Source organism: Mandrillus leucophaeus, unplaced genomic scaffold (assembly GCF_000951045.1).
Source record: "Mandrillus leucophaeus isolate KB7577 unplaced genomic scaffold, Mleu.le_1.0 Scaffold375, whole genome shotgun sequence".
Taxonomy (NCBI): Eukaryota; Metazoa; Chordata; class Mammalia; order Primates; family Cercopithecidae; genus Mandrillus; species Mandrillus leucophaeus.
Window position 1 is genome coordinate 1,850,611 of NW_012103976.1, and position 20,755 is coordinate 1,871,365.

The window sequence follows — 20,755 nt, forward strand, 5'->3', positions numbered from 1 at the left end:
GACTGCTTGAGTCCAGGAGGTTAAAGCTGCAGTTAGCTATGATCACGCCACTGCACTCCAGCCTGGGTGATAGAGTGAGACCCTGTCTCATTTTTTTTTTTTTTTTTTTTTTTTTTGAGACAGGGTCTCACTCCTGTCTCTTATACACATCTAGATGTGTATAAGAGACAGTTCTTGAACTCATGACCTCATGATTCTCCTGCCTCCGCCTCCCGAGTAGCTGGGATTACAGGCATGCGCCATCATGCCCAGCTGCTTTTGTATTTTTAGTAGAGACAGGGTTTCTCCATGTTGGTCAGGCTGGTCTTGAACCCCCGACCTCATGTGATCCGCCCGCCTCGGCCTCCCAAATTGCTGGGATTACAGGCATGATTACTTTTTTAATTTAAAAAAAGATGCAAAACAAAATGTAATCATTGCTATGCAGTAAAACATAACTTCGGTTTTTTTTTAGCATCTTGGCTTTTTGTGTGTGTATTTTGTATTTTTTGTATTTGATAATTAACATATGTAAATTTAGACAAATTTAGAAAATTTACAATTTAGAAAAAACAAATGAACAAAAATTATTCAAATTACATATATTCTTTTAAAAAAATTTATTATAAATCTGATTTATTGTTTTTCTCCCCCTCCCTCTGTGGGATGACATCTATCATCTCCCTTTTTGGGAATTGTAGTAAAGCAAATCTTAAATAAAATCATTCAAAAGACCAGACAAGAACAATGGCAGAGGCTGTTTCTTGATTACTCACCAAAGAGAAAAACTGCACTTTTACATCATCATGCAGAGGCGGATAGTTGAATACATCAATTATTGCTCTATTTCAGTGTCATGAAATACCTGTGAATGAACACATGGAATTTAGAACTATAAACCTAACTAACGATAACAATGAAGTTTCTTTCCACTTATTATGACTTCCAATATTTATCAAGTACTTTTGGTCTCACAGCCCAATCACAAATGTATACATAATTATTAATCTTTTCTAGTTGTAATACTGTTGTTTGTGTGTGTGTGTGTGTTTGAGATAGAGTCTTACTGTCACCCAGGCTGAAGTGCAGGGGCATGATCTCAGCTCATTGCAACCTCTGCCTCCCAGGTTCGAGTGATTCCTGTGCCTCAGCCTCCTGAGTAGCTGGGACTATAGGCACATGCCACCACACCCGGCTAATTTTTGTATTTTTAGTAGACATGGGGTTTCACTATATTGGCCAGGCTGGTCTTGAACTCCTGGCCTCAAGTGATTTGCCCACCTGGGCCTCCCAAAGTGCTGGGATTACAGGCATGAGCCACTGCACTGGGCCTGTTGTTCACGTTTTTTAAATGCCAACATGTTTGAGGGTTATCATGAGGCACTCTTCTTTTTTTTTTTTTTTTTTTGAGACAGAGTCTCGCTCTATCACCATGCTGCGTGCAATGGTGGGATCTCGGCTCACTGCAACCTCCGCCTCCCGGGTTCAAGCGACTTTCCTGCCTCCACTTCCCGAGTAGCTGGGACTACAGGCATGCACCACCAGGCCGAACTAATTTTTGTATTTTAAGTAGAGACCAGGTTTCACCATGTTGGCCAGGATGGTCTCGATCTCTTGACCTTGTGATCTGCCCATCTCGGCCTCCCAAAGTGCTGGGATTAGAGGCATGAGCCACCATGCTTGCCCATGAGGCACTGTTAAAAAGTGCCTCACTTTTAAAAAATATTGAATTTTCTATTAGACTTTAATCAATTAATTATTATAATTTAATGTGTGTCATTTGATGTTCATGCGTTAGGGCCTCTTTTGAGAATACATTAAGAAGCTCAACTTTAAAGCTAGCATTGACATTCAAAAAGCAATGCGTAACTCACCAAGGTTTTTTATTTTCTAAATTTAAAAAATAACAACAGGGGCCTGTAACACTTGGGCGGTGGGTCCACCCGCCCCTCCCGAGGGAGGGGGAGAGCGGGGTCCCCCTACTCATCATGTTTTATCAGAACTCTTGTGTTTGTCAATGGGATCTTTGGACTTGACCATTGCAGGTTGGTAGATGAAGTGACCAAAGATAGGTCAAGTTTTGGAATGAATGACTTCGAAGCTATACTATTTCTTTGACTCACTCTCCTGTAAATAATGGCACCCACAATAAGAAAGGTCGAGGTCCTGTGAAAAACACAAAAGGAGGTACAGACTCCGTAGGTTTCTTCAGGGAGCTGTACACATAAGAAACAATAGTAGAATGGTATATAACTCAATCTGTATAATGAAGACTGGGTGTGCTGTTATGCACTATTGGGGGCTAGTTAACACGAGGTGCAGAATGCAAAAATTTCACTGAGGAGGTAAAAATTGAATTGGACATGAAACAGTTTAGATAGAGGAAGAAGGGCTCTGAAAATAGAATCTAGTCCATACAGAGGGAAAAAGACCAGCAATAATGCGAAATAGAAATTAGAAAAATAGGCTGGGCATGGTGGCTCACGTCTATAATCCCAACACTTTGGGAGGCCAAGACAGGCAGATCACCTGAGGTCGGCAGTTCGAGATCAGCCTGACCAACATGGAGAAACCCTGTCTCTACTAAAAATACAAAAATGAGCCAGGCATGGTGGCGCATGCCTGTAATCCCAGCTACTTGGGAGGCTGAGGCAGGAGAATCACTTGAACCCAGGAGGCAGAGGTTGCAGTGAGCCAAGATCGCACCACTGCACTCCAGCCTGGGCAACAAGAGTGAAACTTCATCTCAAAAAAAGAAAAAGAAAAAAAGAAATCAGAAAAACAACAACAAAAAAGGTCAGGCAGTGTGGCTCATGCCTATAATCCTGTCACATTGCGAGGCTGAGGTGGAAAGGCTGCTTGAGCCCAGGAGTTTGAGACCAGCCTGGGCAACATAGCAAGATCTGGGCTCTACAAAAAATAAAAGAATTGGGGGATTGCTTGAGTTTAGGAGGTCAAGGCTGCAGTGAGCCATGATCACGCCACTGTGCTACAGCCTGGGTGACAGAATGAGACCCTGACTCAAGAAAAGAAAAAGAAAAGGAAGAAAGGAAGGGAAGAAAGAAATAACCAACTAACTAACTAAATAAATTAGAGTTGTGTTCCAAGAGCCAAAGAGGATGACCCAGTTTATTTGGAATGAAGTCTGTTGGTCAAACTACTGATGGAAAAAGCTCAGGTATTACATTAGGGCTATTACATCTTAAGAGCTCAAGAGTCAAAGAAATAAGAGTGAAGTTGCTAAAGAATATGGTGGGGCATTTCCTACGTGACAAAGATGCCTGATAATTATCACATATAACACTTATTTAGTGATTTATAGTTTACAAAGAAACTTCATATATATTATCTAATTTAATTCCCATAACACTTGAGATATGATATTTATTTTACAGATAAGGATGTTGGGCCAAAGGTGTGAACTGGCTCTGATCACGGGCACATAGTGTGTCTTCTGCTCTACCTACAACTTTTCACAATGAGAGAATATTCCAGGATGCATATTTGAGGATTCTATACATTGCATTATATAAGGAGAAAGAAAAGGTAAGGAGACCATTGTAGAAATCTAAGCATGAGCAAATGAGGTTCTGGACAGTTAGTGGCAGTGAGAACAGAAAGGAAGGAGAACACAGAAAAATTTCAAAGGCATAATCAGCAGGAATTGATAACTAACTGGATTTAGGGAGCCGAGGCAAAGAGAATCAAAGCACAAGGCCTGAGTCGGAGAATGCTGGTGCCATTTGCAGAAGCAGAGAAAGCTCATTGACAATTCAGACTGGCTAATGCATTTGAGTTGGAGTGGAAACTGTTCATGTTGTAGCTCCTGCATCTACAACTCAGTGGGTTCTCATAAACATCTGACCAGTAAATGAACAAATAATAGTTTAAGTAAGGGGAATGGGTCATTCTTCAACCAAGAATGAAGCATTTGCTAAGAACAGAAAGCCAAGGGTCAGGCCTGGGTGAATGCCCTCAGTTGAGAGAGGCCAAAAAAAGAGCAGGAGAGAGGGGGCGATGCAGAGAGGGAAGGAATAGGGTAACAGGAGAATCTGAGACAAAGGCCTGGGTAGGAAAAGTTTATGGTTATTAGACCCATGAAGGAAGCTTTCTTATTGTTTCAGAAAAGGTATATAGTTTTAGGCATTTCTTCATTGCAGCAAAACATTGACTACCAGGTCCTTTTTGCTTTGGATAAAGAGACTCCTCCCCAGTTCATTCACTCTTGCATTATTTCTCATAGGGTCATCCCACAGAACGTCTGACTTAGAATCACCTGGGACATTGCTAAGTCTGTAGATTCCTGGCCCCCATTCCAGATTTCCCGAATCACACTTTGGGGGTACAACCTAAGAATGTAAATCTTTACAAGCTCCTTGGTGGTTTTCATGCACACTAAAATTTTAGAATCAGTACTGTATAATTAAAGATAAAATGAACAACAAGAGAATATGGCTGTAAAGACCAGATATGTAAATTAAAATCCTTAACACATTCCTGGGAACATGCTCAGCATTTATGGAAAAGTGAAAGGCAAAGCAACACTGAACAGAAATAAATTCTGGAAAGGACCCTGAAAAAACTGTTTTGAACAAACAGGTTAATGTATCTCTGGTTTGCAACCAAACCCAGTGACACCAAGTTGGATGGTAACCAGAAAGCGTTATGGACTCTCTATGGTGAGTGATAGTTTAGGGAGGTGAATATTGCTGCTTTGACATTCAGCCTTAAAACAAACATCAGATTTTTTTCAATTCACATGCTTTCTCTTACCTAACAATTTCTTAAACAAGTACAGGAAAAGACAACCTTTTTCTCTATTACTATTTTGACTTTTAGATCATATCCATCACCTGCTCCAACACCTAAATGAAATTTAAAAGTTAGGTTGGTTAGCACGAAGATCAAAATGTCTCACCAATTAACATCATGGATGAAAAAGAGAAAAAGTTATCCAAGCTAACAATGTATCAGTAGTTACTATTTGGTCTTGCATGGATTTTGTCCTTGAAAGACAAGGCTTCAAGCCCAGTTCTGTCTCCTAAAGCAGATTTTATAAGTCTAGAGAGGAGAAAAAAAATTACATATAGTTCAGCTTTAAAGACTTAGAATCCCATCACTATATCTTTCCAGAAAAAATATCTAGGGAAGGTGGGCCGGGCACGGTGGCTCACACCACCATAATCCCAGTACTTTGGGAGGCCGAGGTGGATGGATTAGTTGAGGTCAGGAGTTCGAGACCAGCCTGGTCAACATGGTGAAACCCCATCTCTACTAAAAATAACAAAAATTAGCTGGGCGTGGTGGCACGTGCCTGTAATCCCAGCTACTCAGGAGGCTCAGATAGGAGAATCACTTCAACCTAGGAGGTGGAGGTTGCAGTGAACCAAGACCGCACCACTGCACTCCAGCCTGGGTGACAGAGCAAGACTCTGTCTCCAAAAAAAAAAAAAAAAGAAACGAAGGTGACTTGCAACCTTTCTTGCTAATATGTTGCTTTCTTCAGACTTCTAATCATGATTCTTAATAATAAATACTGTAGTCTAAACTACTTTGGCCCTACTTTAAGTCTAGTTCCTATTGTAATCCCTATAAAAATATATGATAGTTATATCCAAAAATTCCTGTGGTGTTCAGCATATATTTACAGAAAAAGGCTCTTTTGCCCTTCTTTTCAATTCAAATGACTCACTTCCTTTAGCATTTCCTCAAAGACTTGGTTTCTCAGCCAATTAACTCTTTATTGCTTTACTCTCAATTCTACGTTTTTAATTTAAATATGCACAAAATTAAAGGTAGAGAATTAAAACAAATATTTTAATAAACTAGTGTATTAATTATTCTTGATTGCTCATATTGTATGCTGTTTGTTTTCTTTTCATTTAATTTTGTTTTCACTAACACTATGCTATTAATTTGTCATTAGAAATCACAGTTTCTTGCCTCAGTTCCCTCTTTCCCATTCCAGGTGCAGAACTTCTTTCTATTGATGTCTACCAGAAATCAGTGAAATGTAGAACTAAATTCAGAAAGCGAAAAATACTAGGCTGTCTGTGTGGAAACCAGCATCCTGGCACCATGGCACCTATAACACCCAGCACTGGCACCACCTCAGGTCCACTAGCTGGCTGCTAGAAGAGGTTTGTTTTAGGGGTTCAGAAGCATCGCCTCCTCCCTGCTACCTCTCTGGCAGTGGGAGTGGTGAGACCCCATCCCTTCCACACAGACACATCCTGCTTTTCCACCTCCCCTGAGTGTAAGCTGGGAGTGAGAGGGTTACAGATGGACGAGGCAGGGGAAAGGGAGAGCCCAGGGTGATAAGAAAAAAATATGCCTCTGAAAGAAGGTGAGAAAATGATATGGTATGGAGACACCTGCACCAAGACAAGCTCTGAACTAGAGGTGGTTATGAGAAATAACTAGTCTTGAGGGCACATGGGTCCTCCTCCTCCCTCATCAGAGGCTCACTCTGCCCTGAAAAGTCCACCCTGGGTTGAGACCAGAGGAGCAACAAGAACAGGAGAGATGGGAAGGGGATGAAGTCCCCCAAAAGAAAAAGTGAAGAACATCTAAGGGCTGGCAATCAATGGACAATTGCAGGAGGAGGGGCATACATAAGGAGTTCATGTGTGAGGATATGTAAAAAGACAGATATGAGTTAGGATCATCTGTATATGTAACTATGAGCAAAAGCCTCCCAGAGCAGGAACATTGGCCCTCCTGCCCAATTCTCCAATTATACATAAAGCACTTACCATGAATTGAATAAATAATGAATGCTTTTATAAAAAGTATCCTTCTTGGAGGGAGATTCCAGTTGTAGATATGTTTCACTTGTGCAAAATATCCAACATATCTATTCTGAAAAGCAACAGAAGCCTCACTTGAAGTGGAGATGAAAAGTCTAAAGTCAGCGTTCCTATATATATATACACATATATATATATATTTTATTTTGCATAAAGCTTTTTAAGGGAAGTAAGTAATTAAGGAAACATTTAATGGATGACATTATACAACTAGACATTTTATAACTACACATTATATAACTAGCCTCACAACTAATACCTTGGGGGTAAAATACTGAATTAAGTGCTATGGGGAATTAAGAAGGATGGAGCCAGGTCTTGTTTATAGGCTGCTTACAGTTGAGAGGGCAACTAATCAGAACCAACAACAAAACAGTTACAGCATTATCAGTGTACAGATAGAAGCTTGGTTGTGACTGAGTTAGAGGAAGGTTTGTGGTTTGGTGAAGAGCAGCTTGCTGGGCATGAGAGAATGGTATATGTGAAAACTCAAGAGGAATACCTCCATATCTCAGTAGCAGATTTCACGTCATTCTCTTGTTCCTGACAGCTACAACTTCTTCACTTTCCATTTCCCCAATTCTGTTTTCACAAGTAAGCCCTGGAATTCTCTTAGCCTGGTCCTTTCCCTGGGGCAGGCCATTCACAACTGCTCTCCTTGAATCTTTCTTCAAGGTGTTGAAGAGCTCTGGTACTGAATCAACTGGTTCAGAATTCAAAAGTTGGCTGGGTGCTGTGGCTCACGCCTGTAATTCCAATACTTTGGGAGGCTGACATGGGTAGATCACTTGAGGACAGGAGTTTGAGACCAGCCTGGCCAACAGGGTGAGACCCTATCTATACTAAAAATACAAAAAATAGCTATGCGTGGTGATAGGCACCTGTAATCCCAACCACTTGGGAGGCTGAGGCAGGAGAATCGCTTAAACCCAAGAGGTCGAGATTGCAGTGAGCTGAGATTGCACCACTGCACACCAGTCTGGGCGACAGAGCAAGACTCTGTCTCAAAAAAAAAAGAATAAGTTCACAGACTATTCCTTACCCATTGGGAAATGCTCATTAAAGTAACTAACTGACATACTTTCCTTTAGAAAGGGCCAGTCATGAGGAAGGCTCATGAAAGTTCTTAAGAGTAGATGTAAGGCTGGGCACGGTGGCTCACACCTGTAATCCCAGCACTTTGGGAGGCTGAGGCGGGCAGATAACAAGGTCAGGAGATCGAGACCACGGTGAAACCCCGTCTCTACTGAAAATACAAAAAATTAGCCAGGCACAGTGGTGGACGCCTGTAGTCCCAGCTACTCAGGAGGCTGAGGCAAGAGAATGGCGTGAACCCGGGAGGCGGAGCTTACAGTGAGCCGAGATCGCGCCACTGCACTCCAGCCTGGGGGACAGAGCGAGACTCCATGTCAAAAAGAAAAAAAAAAGGGTAGATATAGTCAGTAGAATAGCCCCCAATGCAGGATCAGAATTTGATGGTGTCTGAGAATCACCAGCAGACACAGAGGGTACTCTGTCCTGAGGTCTTGCCAACACAGCTCTCAAACATGCAGCTGAGTCCCTGTGTTGCTTTCTCAGTGATTCAGAAGAGATTCAGTTGCAGCCTTTGGTGTGCTAGTTCTGGACTAAAGTTTGGGAAACTATGCATGACTGCAGAAGAAATGGGGATGGGGAGATGTGTGGCGAGAGGTGTTGAAGGAGCTCCATCTAGCATCCCCTTAGCTCCTGCCACCAGATTCTCCACCTTCCCCTAAAGGCTGTAGCCTACCAGGGCCCTCAAGCTGCTTGTGCTCCCATGCTTCCTTCTCCTAAACTTAAAACAACATGGACGTGTAGTAGAAATTAATACAATCGACACATAGGAGCCACTCACTAACAAACAAAGAAGATATTATGAGAAAAAGGTGGAAAGATGGGTAAGCCATGGACTTTGCCTTTAAAGGCGATACAGAAGTCACCACTTCAAATACCTAGAGAATAATGAAAAGTAATGTAGTCCCTAAGAGAAACACAAAGGGCTTAAAGAATTGAAAAAGCAAGACTACTTCAGGCTGAGAAGGGAAAGAGACTCCAGGAAAAGGGGCATGAGCAATGGCACAAGGGAATCACATGTCCACAGGCTGGGAAACAGCACACAGCCTAAATGTGTTCAAGTGTGGGATGTGTGCATGCACACAGCGGAAGAAAAGGTTGGAAAAGTCAAACTGCGGCTTCTGAGTGCCAGGTTGAAACATTTAGCTTATTGCCATTGGCAGTGGGGACACAGTATGGATTCTGAGCATGGAAGTGGCATGATTAGGGCTGCACTTCAGTAAATTCACCTATTACTTTTAGCTTAGGGTCTATGACTGTCTTTGTTTTGTTTTGTTTTTGGCTGGGGCGTGGGAGAAAAGTATCAGTGGATAAGGCTGAGTTCTTTTGACCCAAACTAAGGGTTTAGGGCCAGTAGTTACAGTGTTCTTCTAATGGGGCCGAGAGTACTTCCTCAGCTCCCACCACTTAAAGAAAAACTCATTTACAGCCACATCCAAATCTATTTAAGAATTCCCAACCCACTCTCACTTCGGTTTTAGGGGCAATACAGAAAAGGCACTATAAATGAGAAGCAGTGCACAGCAATGGCTTCAGGGTCTGACATCTAGATTTCAGTCCTTGGTTCAAAAGTTACTTTCTCTGAACCTCAGTTTTCTAATTTATAAGATGAGAATCATAGTAGTGGCTACTCATAGAGTTACTGAGAATACTAAACGAGCTGGTGAATATGTAACTCTTAGAATAGCTCAGCAAAGTCTAGAATGTTGTAAATGCTATAGGATAAACATCCTGGTTTCTTCAATAAACAAATTACAAGTAATAAAAAATGGTGAGAAATCCATGAACTTAGATTCTTAAAAGAGACTTAGGAGACAGAGCAACCAAATGAAATGTGTGGACCTTGTTTGAATTCTGGTTGAAACAAACTAAATTTTTAAAGATTTTAAGACAATTTTGGAAACAAACATGGACTACAAATTTGATATTAAGGATTTTTAAGGTGTAATATTTTTATATATGATAAAGAGTATTCAGGGTTTTTTTTGTTGTTGTTAAGAGTCCTTAAATGTCATACTGAAATACCTGTGGGATAAAATGATCTGAGGACTGAAATTTCCTTTAAAATAACCCAGGTTTAGGGAAAGCAAGAGTAGAGAGTGGGGTTAGGGGTGTGAGTAGAGTGAGAAAAGAATGGATGAAATGTGGCTGGTTGCAGGCTGAAATGACTTGCAGCAATGTGATGACTATATGGGGATATATTGTATGTTTCTCCGGACTTTTGTATATGATTAAACTTTTCCATAACAAATGTTTTTCTTTTTTCTTTTTTTTTAAAGGAGTTTCACTCTGTCACCCGGGTTGGAGTGCAGTGGCGCTATCTCAGCTCACTGCAACCTCTGCCTCCTGGGTTCAAGGGATTCTCCTGCCTCAGCCTCCTGAGTAGCTGGGATTACAGGCACTCGCCACTACGCCCAGCTAATTTTTGTATTTTCAGTAGAGACAGGGTTTCACCATGTTGGCCAGGATAGTCTCAAACTCCTGACCTCGTGATTCGCCCCACCTCTGCCTCCCAAACTGTTGGGATTACAGGCATGAGCCACTGTGCCCAGCCAACAAATGTTTTCAAAAAATAGAGTAACAGTGTATATTTCACATAGGTGTTATGGGTATTAAATGAGATATGTAAAGGTGCAATACTGTCTGATATATAAAGAGTTTTTGTAAAGTTTATTTCCCCTTTACTTTCTCTTTTAACATACACCTCCCCTACAACACACAGAAAAGACACACACACACACACACACACACACACACAGACACACACACAGACACAGAGGAGTCACCCAAAACAGTCTTTGTGATGTTCTGCAGGGTTGAACTGCCCAAGTAAGGGTTTGTGAAAGACTTGGATCTTTTTTATATTGAAATCAAAGGCTGGTGATTTTAGATAAACTTCAGGGTGCTGGAGCCTTAGGTATTGGACCTTCCTACTTTGGGAAAATAATCACCTCCTGAGCACTGTAAACAATAACCAGTATAGCATAGAATTCAGGATGCTCTGAGGAGAAGCCAGAGCCCCCAGCCTGGGAAGCATGGCCCTCAGCCTCAGGGAGGGACAGAGGCCTGTCACAAGGTGCCCAAATGCTGCTGCCTGATCACCAAAGGAGAAGAGTCTAAAATGAAATCAAATAACAGGTGGCAATCTTAACCCACTGCCCTAAAAACACTCCCCTTTTAAAAAGGAAAACTTACCTGAGAAGGAGTTTCTAATCCCTGAAATTCAGTGCTGTTGGTTTTATCTGTTCGCCTTTCTCCAAAATAACACAGGCTTTCCTACAAAAAAGGGTCTAATCCAACCATGGTTCATCTACACTCTTTCCTTTCATATATTAGGTACCCTTAGTGTTTCTATGGCCACTTTCTTTCCTAAAGTCAGTGATTTTTTTTTTTTTTTTTTTTGGTAGATTCTTGCTCTGTCACCCAGGCTGGAATGCGGTGGTAGGATCTTAGCTCACTACAACCTCAGCCTCCCAGGTTCAAGTGATTTTACTGCCTCAGTCTCCTGAGTAGCTGGGACTACCACCATGCCCAGTTAATTTTTTGTATTTTTAATAGAGATAGAGATTTTGCCGTGTTGGCCAGGCTGCTCTCGAACTTCTGACCTCAAGAGATCCGCCTGCCTCAGCCTCCCAAAGTGCTGTGATTACAGGCATGAGCCACCGTTCCCAGCTGCAGTGATCTTTGGGCAGAGGCTACCCAAAATAACAAATTTAACAAAGCCACATCAAGGACTTATCTCATTCAAGGATTCATAAATTCATAAAATTTTAGAGCTGGAAAGACCTTAGAAATCACTTGGTCCAACCCTTCTTTCCATATTACAAATGAGAACACTGAGACCAAAAGAAAACCAAGCAATCTGCCATGGAGATGCTGCAGCCAGTTAGAGGCAGGTCCCTGGTTCTCACTCTAGGGCTCTGGATCAATGGCTGTCAATGACTTTCAAAACCTTTGTTTTTTAAGCTGCAATCCACATTAATAAACCTAGGAGACACACACACACACACACACACACACACACCCCTCCCTAATACTTAAACCTTTTGATATTTTCCATTCTGCTCTATTTACTTTTATTTTTAAAAGATGTTAGTCACAACCCAGTCACTTTATTTTACAACTCACTGATAAGTCATGATCCATAGCTTAAAAAACACCATCCTAGAACATCCATTTTCTAAATCTGTGTGTCTCAAATTAGAAAAACCAAAGATGGTGGAATTGGAGTGCTGGGCATTGTGCATAACCACCACTTCTTCCCTAGACTGTAGGCCAAACAACTCGAGCGGAGCTGCTGGAATGGTAGCATCTCAGCAAGAAAATGACAGAAAGAAAAATGATTGAGAACTCTACTTTAAGTGGAAACAGCCCACCTTGTCTTATCTGAAATTTCTAGAGGTCAGACTCCACATGTATTGACTAAGCAAAGATATTTACATTCAGGGGATGCTTTGAGTTGCAAAATGTTGCTTTTATCTATCTAAGAGTTGTGAGGATGGCCAAGGCTCTTTGGAGAATTTATCTAATTAAGCCTGATAATATTCTCACCAGGAAGGAAGAAGTCATGGTGAGAGACACGACTAGCTGGATTTCCTAAGTTGACTAAGAATTCCTAAGCGTAGCTGGGGAAGGTGACAGCGCCCACCTTTAAACATGGGGCTGGTAACTCAGCTCACATCCAACCCATCAGGTAGCAAAGGGAGCTCACTAAAATACCAATTAGACTAAAAGCAGGAGGTAAAGAAATAGTCAATCATCTATCCCCTGAGAGCACAGCGGGAGGGACAATGATCGGGCTATAAACCAGGCATTCGAGCCAGCAGTGGCAACCCCCTTTGGGTCCCCTCCCATTGTATGGGAGCTCTGTTTTCACTCTATTAAATCTTGCAACTGCACACTCTTCTGGTTCGTGTTTGTTCCGGCTTGAGCTGAGCTTTCACTCACCATCTACCACTGCTGATCGCCCTGGTCCCCGACCCATTGCTGACTTCCACCCCTCTGGATCTGGCAGGGTGTCCTCTGCACTTCTGATCCATCCAGGCGCCCATTGCTGCTCCTGATTGGGCTAGAGGCTCGCCATTGTTCCCGCGCGGCTAAGTGCCCGGGTTCGTCCTAATCGAGCTGAACACTAGTCACTGGGTTCCATGGTTCTCTGTGACCCACAGATTCTATAGCTATAACACTCACTGCATAGCCCAAGGTCCCATTACTTGGAATCCGTGAGGCCAAGAACCCCCAGGTCAGAGAACAAAAGGCTTGCTGCCATCTTGGGAGTGGCCCGCCACCATCTTGGGAGCTCTAAGAACAAAGACCCACTGGTAACAATGGTACTAGCAGGAGTAAGAGCAGGGCCAGGTGAGGTGAGGGAAGCACTATGATTACTGAATGTTTTTGTATCTGTGTAACATGGCTTTACTCCCTTCACCTTAATCCGGCCCCATCAGGTCTTGTCTTTATTTAAAATGTTGATATTATATACATCACAGATTTTAGCATTAATTTTTATTGTTAAAATATTGCATTAAAAATTATTTATTTTAATGCAATTTTTAGCATTCCCTTAAATTTTGCACTTCATTGACCTTACTCTAGTCTTGGCCCAAAGAGATCCTTAAGTCAGCTACTAACTACTGCATGTTAAATAAGAAAGTATCAAAAACAGGCTTTCTAAAAACTGCTTCTCCAATTAGTTTCACTGAGCACCATGACTAAATCATCTTAACATCCTACCAGTGATGTTTCAGAACCAGCAAACTCAGTCATCATAAGACAAAGTTTGTAGTAACATCTTTCATACCTTTGCAGTTAAAAATAGTTCAGAGGCAATAAGGAAGGCACAAACCACAGTTCCAGTTCTTCCTAGAAAAGAAGTTAGTTCAAGGAACATACGTGGTATAAAAACACACTCAAAAATATTCAAGGAGTTCATTTTAAATTGATTTTCTTCCTTTTTTTGAGACAGAGTCTTGCTGTGTCACCCAGGCCGAAGTGCAGTGGCACAATCTTGGTTCACTGCAACCTCCACCTCACAGGTTAAAAATACGCAAATTACATTTACAGTAAAAATATTTCTCACCACCTCTCTACAAAAGGACACGATGAAGTTTTTACTAAATCTATAAGAAAGCAATAATTCATGTGTTTATAAATGTTTTTGGATAATAGTAAAAAAGAAAAATTCCTTTAGTCAACTCGTTTAGTACACTAATATAACTGATTCCAAACTTGCACAAATATAGAAGAAGAAAAGATAACTTTATACCAGTCTATACACATGAATGTAGATTTTAAAATATACATATTTTCAAAATGAATTCAGCAATGTAGAAACACCATGTATCAACACCAAGTGCCATTTCTCTTAAGAATGCAAGGATTTTTTTTCCAAGATGGCAGATTACAGGCTTTTAGCATGCCTCAGTCATTTGGAAATAGCAAGCTAGTACATAAAGATAAACTCTGTGAACTTTAATTCAAGAAAGAAAATGGCAAGTCCCTGGAATTATGAAGGACACCCCAGATCCTGGGGAGGACAATGCAGCCCAAACAGCCCTCATTACAGCATTCGACTGATAAAAGAGAGTGAAGCCTCAGTATGTGAGAGAGGCAGACAACATCCTTCTGTCTTACCTTTCCACTGGGGATTCAAGCAACCCGGGGATTCAAGCAACCTGGCGCTTCACCCAAGCCCTGGAACTAATTTGAGGAGAGAGTTGGAGACTTTGTGAGGGAAAGACACACGGAAAAGCTGCAGGCATTTTCCCAAATCTGAACTGAAAGCAGGACAACATTGGGGGACTTTCCCCATCTGGCTCCACCCATGTTGTACCCCCAACGCCCCTACCCCTAAGGCTGAGGAGGGAGCTCAGATTAATGTATACTCTGGGAATCAGCCCATTGACTGAGGCAACAGAAAGCTCCTCTCCATAAACAAGGATCAAGCATATAGCCAGCAGTACTGGCCACAGCCAGCTCTTACCCATGGTGCCATCTACTGGCTTGTAGGTCAAACCACACACCCAATATAAAACTTCGTGCATAGGGCTACAGAAGTAAAGCCAAAACATGCCATCTAGCATGCTCTATAGTCACACCCCCTAGGGAGGAGGGAAAGGGAAAGAAGAAGAAAGAAGAAAGAAGGAGAAGAAGGAAGAGGAGGAGGAGGAAGAAGAAGAGGAAGAGGAAGAGGAAGAAGAAGAAGAAGAAGAAGAAGAAGAAGAAGAAGAAGAAGAAGAAGAAGAAGAAGAAGAAATATAATAATAATATCATCATAGGAAAGGAAAGAAAAAAATTATACTCAAAGAAAAATAATTACAAAAACTAGAAGTGCTAGCATCTCCAGATGAGAACGACGAGTGCAAGAATTCTGGCACCATGAGAAATCTGAATGTAGTGACACCACCAAAGGATCACACTAGCTCTCTGGCAATGCTTTCTACCAAAATGAAAACTCAGAAATGACAAAGAATTCAAAGCATGGGTTGCAAGAAAGCGCAATGAGATTCAAGGTTTAAATCAACAAAAAGAAACTTCTAAATCAACCCAGGAAATGAAGGAAGAGATAAACATCTTAATAAGAAATTAATCAGAACTTCTGGAATTAAAAAAACTCACTTAAGGAATTTCAAAATACAATTGAAAGCTTTTATCAATAGACTGGACCAAGTAGAAAACATAATTTCAGAGCTTGAAAACTGATCTATTGAACTAATGCAGTCAGACAAAAATAAAGAAAAAGATTTTTTAAAAGTGAAGAAAGGCTTTCAGAGATATGAGATTATGTAAAGTGATCAAACCTACAAATTACTGGCACTCTGTAGAGAAAAGGAGAAAAAGAAAACAACCTGGAAAACATATTTGATGGAATAATTCAAGAAAATTTATTGACTCTTGCTAGAAAGGTAGACATCTAGGTACAATAAAGCCAGAGAGCACCTGCAAGATACTATAAAAAAATGAACATTACCAAGGCATATACTCACCAGACTGTCCAAGGTCACCATTAAAGAAAAAATCCTAAAAGGCACTAGAGAAAAAGGCCAGTTCACATACAAAGGGAGCCCCATCAGGATAAGAGCAGACTTCTCAGCAGAAACCTTACAAGCCAGGAGAGATTGGGGGGTCTATTTTCAGAATTCTTAAAGAAAATAAATTATAATCAAAAGATTCATATCCTTCCAAACTAGCTTCAGGAGTGAAGGAGAAAAAAAAACAAAAACATTTTTCCAGAGAAGCAAGTGCCAAGAGAATTCATTACCACTAGACCACTCTTACAAGAGATGCCTAAGGGAGTTCTAAACATGGAAATGAAGGAATGATACCTGCTATATAACATACTTAAGTACATAGCACACAGACCCTATAAAACAACCACACAATAGAAAGTACAAAATACCAGCTAACAATTTCACGATAGGGTGAAAAGCTCACAGGTCAATATTAGCCTTGAATGGCAAATGGTTTAAAGACACCACTTAAAAGTCACAGAGTGGCAAGTTGGATTACAAAAACAAAAAAAAATAAAAAACAAAACCCATCTGTCTGCTGTCTTCAAGAGACCCATTTCACATGTAACAACACCATTACATTCAAAGTAAAGGGTTGAAGAAAGATCTATCACACAAACAAAACACAAAAAAGAGCAGGGGTCACTATTCCTAAAACCGATAAAACAGGCTTTAAGCCAACAATAGTAAAAAAGGACAAAAAAGGGCATTACATAATGATAAGGAATTCAATTCAACAAGAAGCCTTAACTATCCTAAATATATATGCACCCAACATTGGCTCACCCAGGTTAATAAAACAGACACTTCTAGACCTGTGAAAACACTTAGCCACACAACAATAGTTAGGAAACTTCAACACCTACTGATAACATTACACAGATCATTAAGGCAGAAAACTAAAAAAGAAATTAACTTTGGACTTAAATTCAATACTTGACCAATTGTACCTAATAGAAACCTAAAGAACACTCCACCCATCAACCACAGAATATACATTCTTCTCATTTGCATACCAAACGTATTTCAAGATCAACCACATGTTCCACCATGAAACAGGACTCAATAAATTAAAAAAAAAAAAATTGAAATCATACCGATCATTCTTTTGGACCACAGTTGAATAAAAATAGAAACCAATACCAAGAAGATCTCTAAAAACCACACAATTACATGGAAATTAAACAACTTGCTCCTGAATGACTTTTGGGTAAACAATAAAATTAAGGCAGAAATAAAAAAATTCTTTGAGGAAGTTGGTTCTAAGATGGCCGAACAGGAACAGCTCCACTCTGCAGCTCCCAGCGTGACTGATACAGCAGACAGGTGAATTCTGCATTTCCAACTGAGGTACCTGGTTCATCTCACTAGGACTTGTCAGACAGTGAGTGCAGCCCACAGAGGGTGAGCCGAAACAGGGTTGGACATCACCTCACCTGGAAAGCACAAGGGGTCGGGGGATTTCCCTTTCCTAGCCAAGGGAAGCCGTGACAGACTGTACTGGGAAAATCGGGACACTGCCACCTAAATACTGCTTGCACTTTTCCAGTGGTTTTAGCAAACGGCACACCAGAAGATTATATCCCGCGTCTAGCTCAGCAGGTCCCATGCCCATGGAGACTTGCTCACTGCTAGCGCAGCAGTCTGAGATTGAACTGTGAGGCAGTATGCCTGGCTGAGGGAGGGGCGTCCACCATTGCTAAGGATTGAGTAGGTAAACAAAGCAGGTGGGAAACTCGAACTGGGTGGAACCCACCGCAGCTCAAGGAGGACCACCTGCCTCTGTAGACTTGACCTCTGGGGGAAGGGCATAGCTGAACAAAAGGCAGCAGAAGCTTCTGCAGACTTAAATGTCCCTATCTGACAGCTCTGAAGACAGCAGTGGTTCTCTCAGAATAGTGTTTGAGCTCTAAGAATGAACAGACTGCCTCCTCAAGTGGGTCCCTGACCCCTGTGTAGCCTAATTTGGAGACAACTCCCAGTAGGGGCGAACTGACACCTCATACAGCTGGGTGCCCCTCCAAGATGAAGCTTCCAGAGGAAGGATGAGGCAGCAATATTTGCTGTTCTGCAATATTTGCTGTTCTGCAGCCTCCACTGGTGATACCCAGGCAAACAGGGTCTGGAGTGGACCTCCAGCAAACTCCAACAGACCTGCAGCTGAGGGACCTGACTGTTAGGAGGAAAACTAACAAACAGAAAGGAATAGCATCAATATCAACAAAAAGGGCATCCACACCAAAACCCCATCTGTAGGTCACCATCATCAAAGACCAAAGGTAGCTAAAACCACAAAGATGAGGAGAATCCAGAGCAGAAAAGCTGAAAATTCTAAAAACCAGAGCACTCCTTCTCCTCCAAAGGATTGCAGCTCCTCACCAGCAACGGAACAAAGCTGGACGGAAAATGACTTTGATGAATTGACAGAAGTAGGCTTCAGAACGTTGGTAATAACAAAGTTCTCCAAAGTAAAGGAAGATGTTCACACCCATCACAAGGAAGCTAAAAACCTTAAAAAAAGATTAGATGAATGGCTAACTAGAATAAACAGTGTAGAGAAGACCTTAAATGACCTGATGGAGCTGAAAACCATGGCGCGAGAACTATGTGACGCATGCACAAGCTTCAGCAGCCAATTCGATCAAGTGGAAGAAAGGGTATCAGTGATTGAAGATCAAATGAATGAAGAGAAGTTTAGAGAAAAAAAGAGTAAAAAGAAATGAACAAAGCCTCCAAGAAATATGGGACTATGTGAAAAGACAAAATCTACGTTTGATTGGTGTACCTGAAAGTGAAAGGGAGAATGGAACCAAGTAAGCAAACACTTCAGGATATTATCCAGGAGAACTTCCCCAACTAGCAAGGCAGGCCAACATTCAAATTCAGGAAATACAGGGAACACCACAAAGATACTCCTCGAGAAGAGCAACCCCAAGAAACATAATTGCCAGATTCACCAAAGTTGAAATGAAGGAAAAAATGTTAAGGGCAGCCAGAGAGAAAGGTCAGGTTACCCACAAAGGGAAGCCCATCAGACTAGCAGCAGATTGCTTGGCGGAAACTCTATAAGCCAGAAGAGAGTGGGGGCCAATATTCAACATTCTTAAAGAAAAGAATTTTCAACCCAGAATTTCACATCCAGCCAAACTAAGCTTCAAAAGTGAAGGACAGATAAAATCCTTTACAGATAAGCAAATGCTGACAGATTTTGTCACCACCAGGCCTGCCTTACAAGAGCTCCTGGAGGAAGCACTAAACACAGAAAGGAACAACTGGTACCAGCCACTACAAAAACATGCCAAACTGTAAAGATCATCAATACTAGGAAGAAACTGCATCAACTAATGGGCAAAATAATCAGCTAACATCATAATGACAGGATAAAATTCACACATAACAATATTAACCTTAAATGTAAATGGGTTAAATGCACCAGTTAAAAGACACAGATTGACAAACTGGATAAAGAGTCAAGACCCATCAGTGTGCTGTATTCAGGAGACCCATCAGTGTGCTGTATTCAGGAGACCCATCTCACATGCAGAGACACACATAGGCTCAAAATAAAGGGGTGAAGGAAGATCTACCAAGCAAATGGAAAACAAAAAAAAAGCAGGGGTTGCAATCCTAGTCTCTGATAAAACAGACTTTAAACTAACAAAGATCAAAAGAGACAAAGAAGGGCATTACATAATGGTAAAGGGATCAATTCAACAAGAAAAGCTAACTATCCTAAATATATATGCACTCAATATAGGAGCACCCAGATTAATAAAGCAAGTCCTTAGAGATCTACAAAGAGACTTAGACTCCCACACAATAATAATAAGAAAATTTAACATCCCACTGTCAATATTAGACACATCAGTGAGACAGAAGGTTAACAAGGATATCCAGGACTTGAACTCAGCTCTGAACCAAGCAGACTTAATAGACATCTACAGAACTCTCCACCCCATATCAACAGAATATACATTATTCTCAGCACAACATCGCATTTATTCCAAAATTGACCACATAGTTGCAAGTAAAGCACTCCTCAGCAAACGTAAAAGAACAGAAATCACAACGAACTGTCTCTCAGACCACAGTGCAATCAAATTAGAATGCAGGGTTAAGAAACTCACTCAAAACTGCACAACTACATGGAAACTGAACAACCTGCTCCTGAATGACTACTGGGTAAATAACAAAATGAAGGCAGAAATACCAATGGTCTTTGAAACCAATGAGAACAAAGACACAACATACCAGAATCTCTGGGACATATTTAAAGCAGCATGTAGAGGGAAATTTATAGGACTAAATGCCCACAAGAGAAAGCAGGAAAGATATGAAATTGATACTCTAACATCACAATCAAAAGAACTAGAGAAGCAAGAGCAAACACATTCAAAAGCTAGCAGAAGGGAAGAAATAACTAAGATCAGAGCAAAACTGAAGGAGATAGAGACATAAAAAACCCTTCAAAAAATCAATGAATCCAGGAGCTGGTTTTTTGAAAAGATCAACAAAATTGATAGACCACTAGCAAGACTAATAAAGAAGAAAAGAGAGAAGAATCAAATAGACGCAATAAAAAATGATTATCAAGGGGTTATCACCACCTCTCCCACAGAAATACAAATTACCATCAGAAAATACTATAAACACCTCTATGCAAATAAACTATAAGATCTAGAAGAAATGGATAAATTCCTGGACACATACACCCTCCAAGACTAAACAGGAAGATGTCGAATTCCTGAATAGACCGATAACAGGCTCTGAAATTGAGGCAATAATTAATAGCTTACCAACCAAAAAAAGTTCAGGACCAGACGGATTCACAGCCGAATTCTCAAGAGGTACAAAGAGGAGCTGGTA

The 20,755-nt window shown here is 41.0% G+C and overlaps 1 protein-coding gene across 1 annotated transcript in view; it reads right to left on the reverse strand.

Annotated features, from left to right (window-relative positions):
• Positions 1-443: 443 nt before the first annotated feature.
• The window catches only part of LOC105546933 (phosphatidylinositol 3,4,5-trisphosphate 3-phosphatase TPTE2-like), a 26,946-nt gene continuing 6,634 nt past the window's right edge, over positions 444-20,755 (reverse strand). The window contains exons 2-6 of the mRNA XM_011990265.1: positions 13,681-13,742; positions 11,076-11,156; positions 6,735-6,840; positions 4,753-4,832; positions 444-844 (exon numbers count right to left, since the gene is read on the reverse strand). Of these exons, the coding sequence (XP_011845655.1) occupies positions 4,753-4,832; positions 6,735-6,840; positions 11,076-11,156; positions 13,681-13,742 (329 nt within the window). The 3' untranslated portion in view covers positions 444-844. The remainder of the gene's footprint in view (positions 845-4,752; positions 4,833-6,734; positions 6,841-11,075; positions 11,157-13,680; positions 13,743-20,755) is intronic.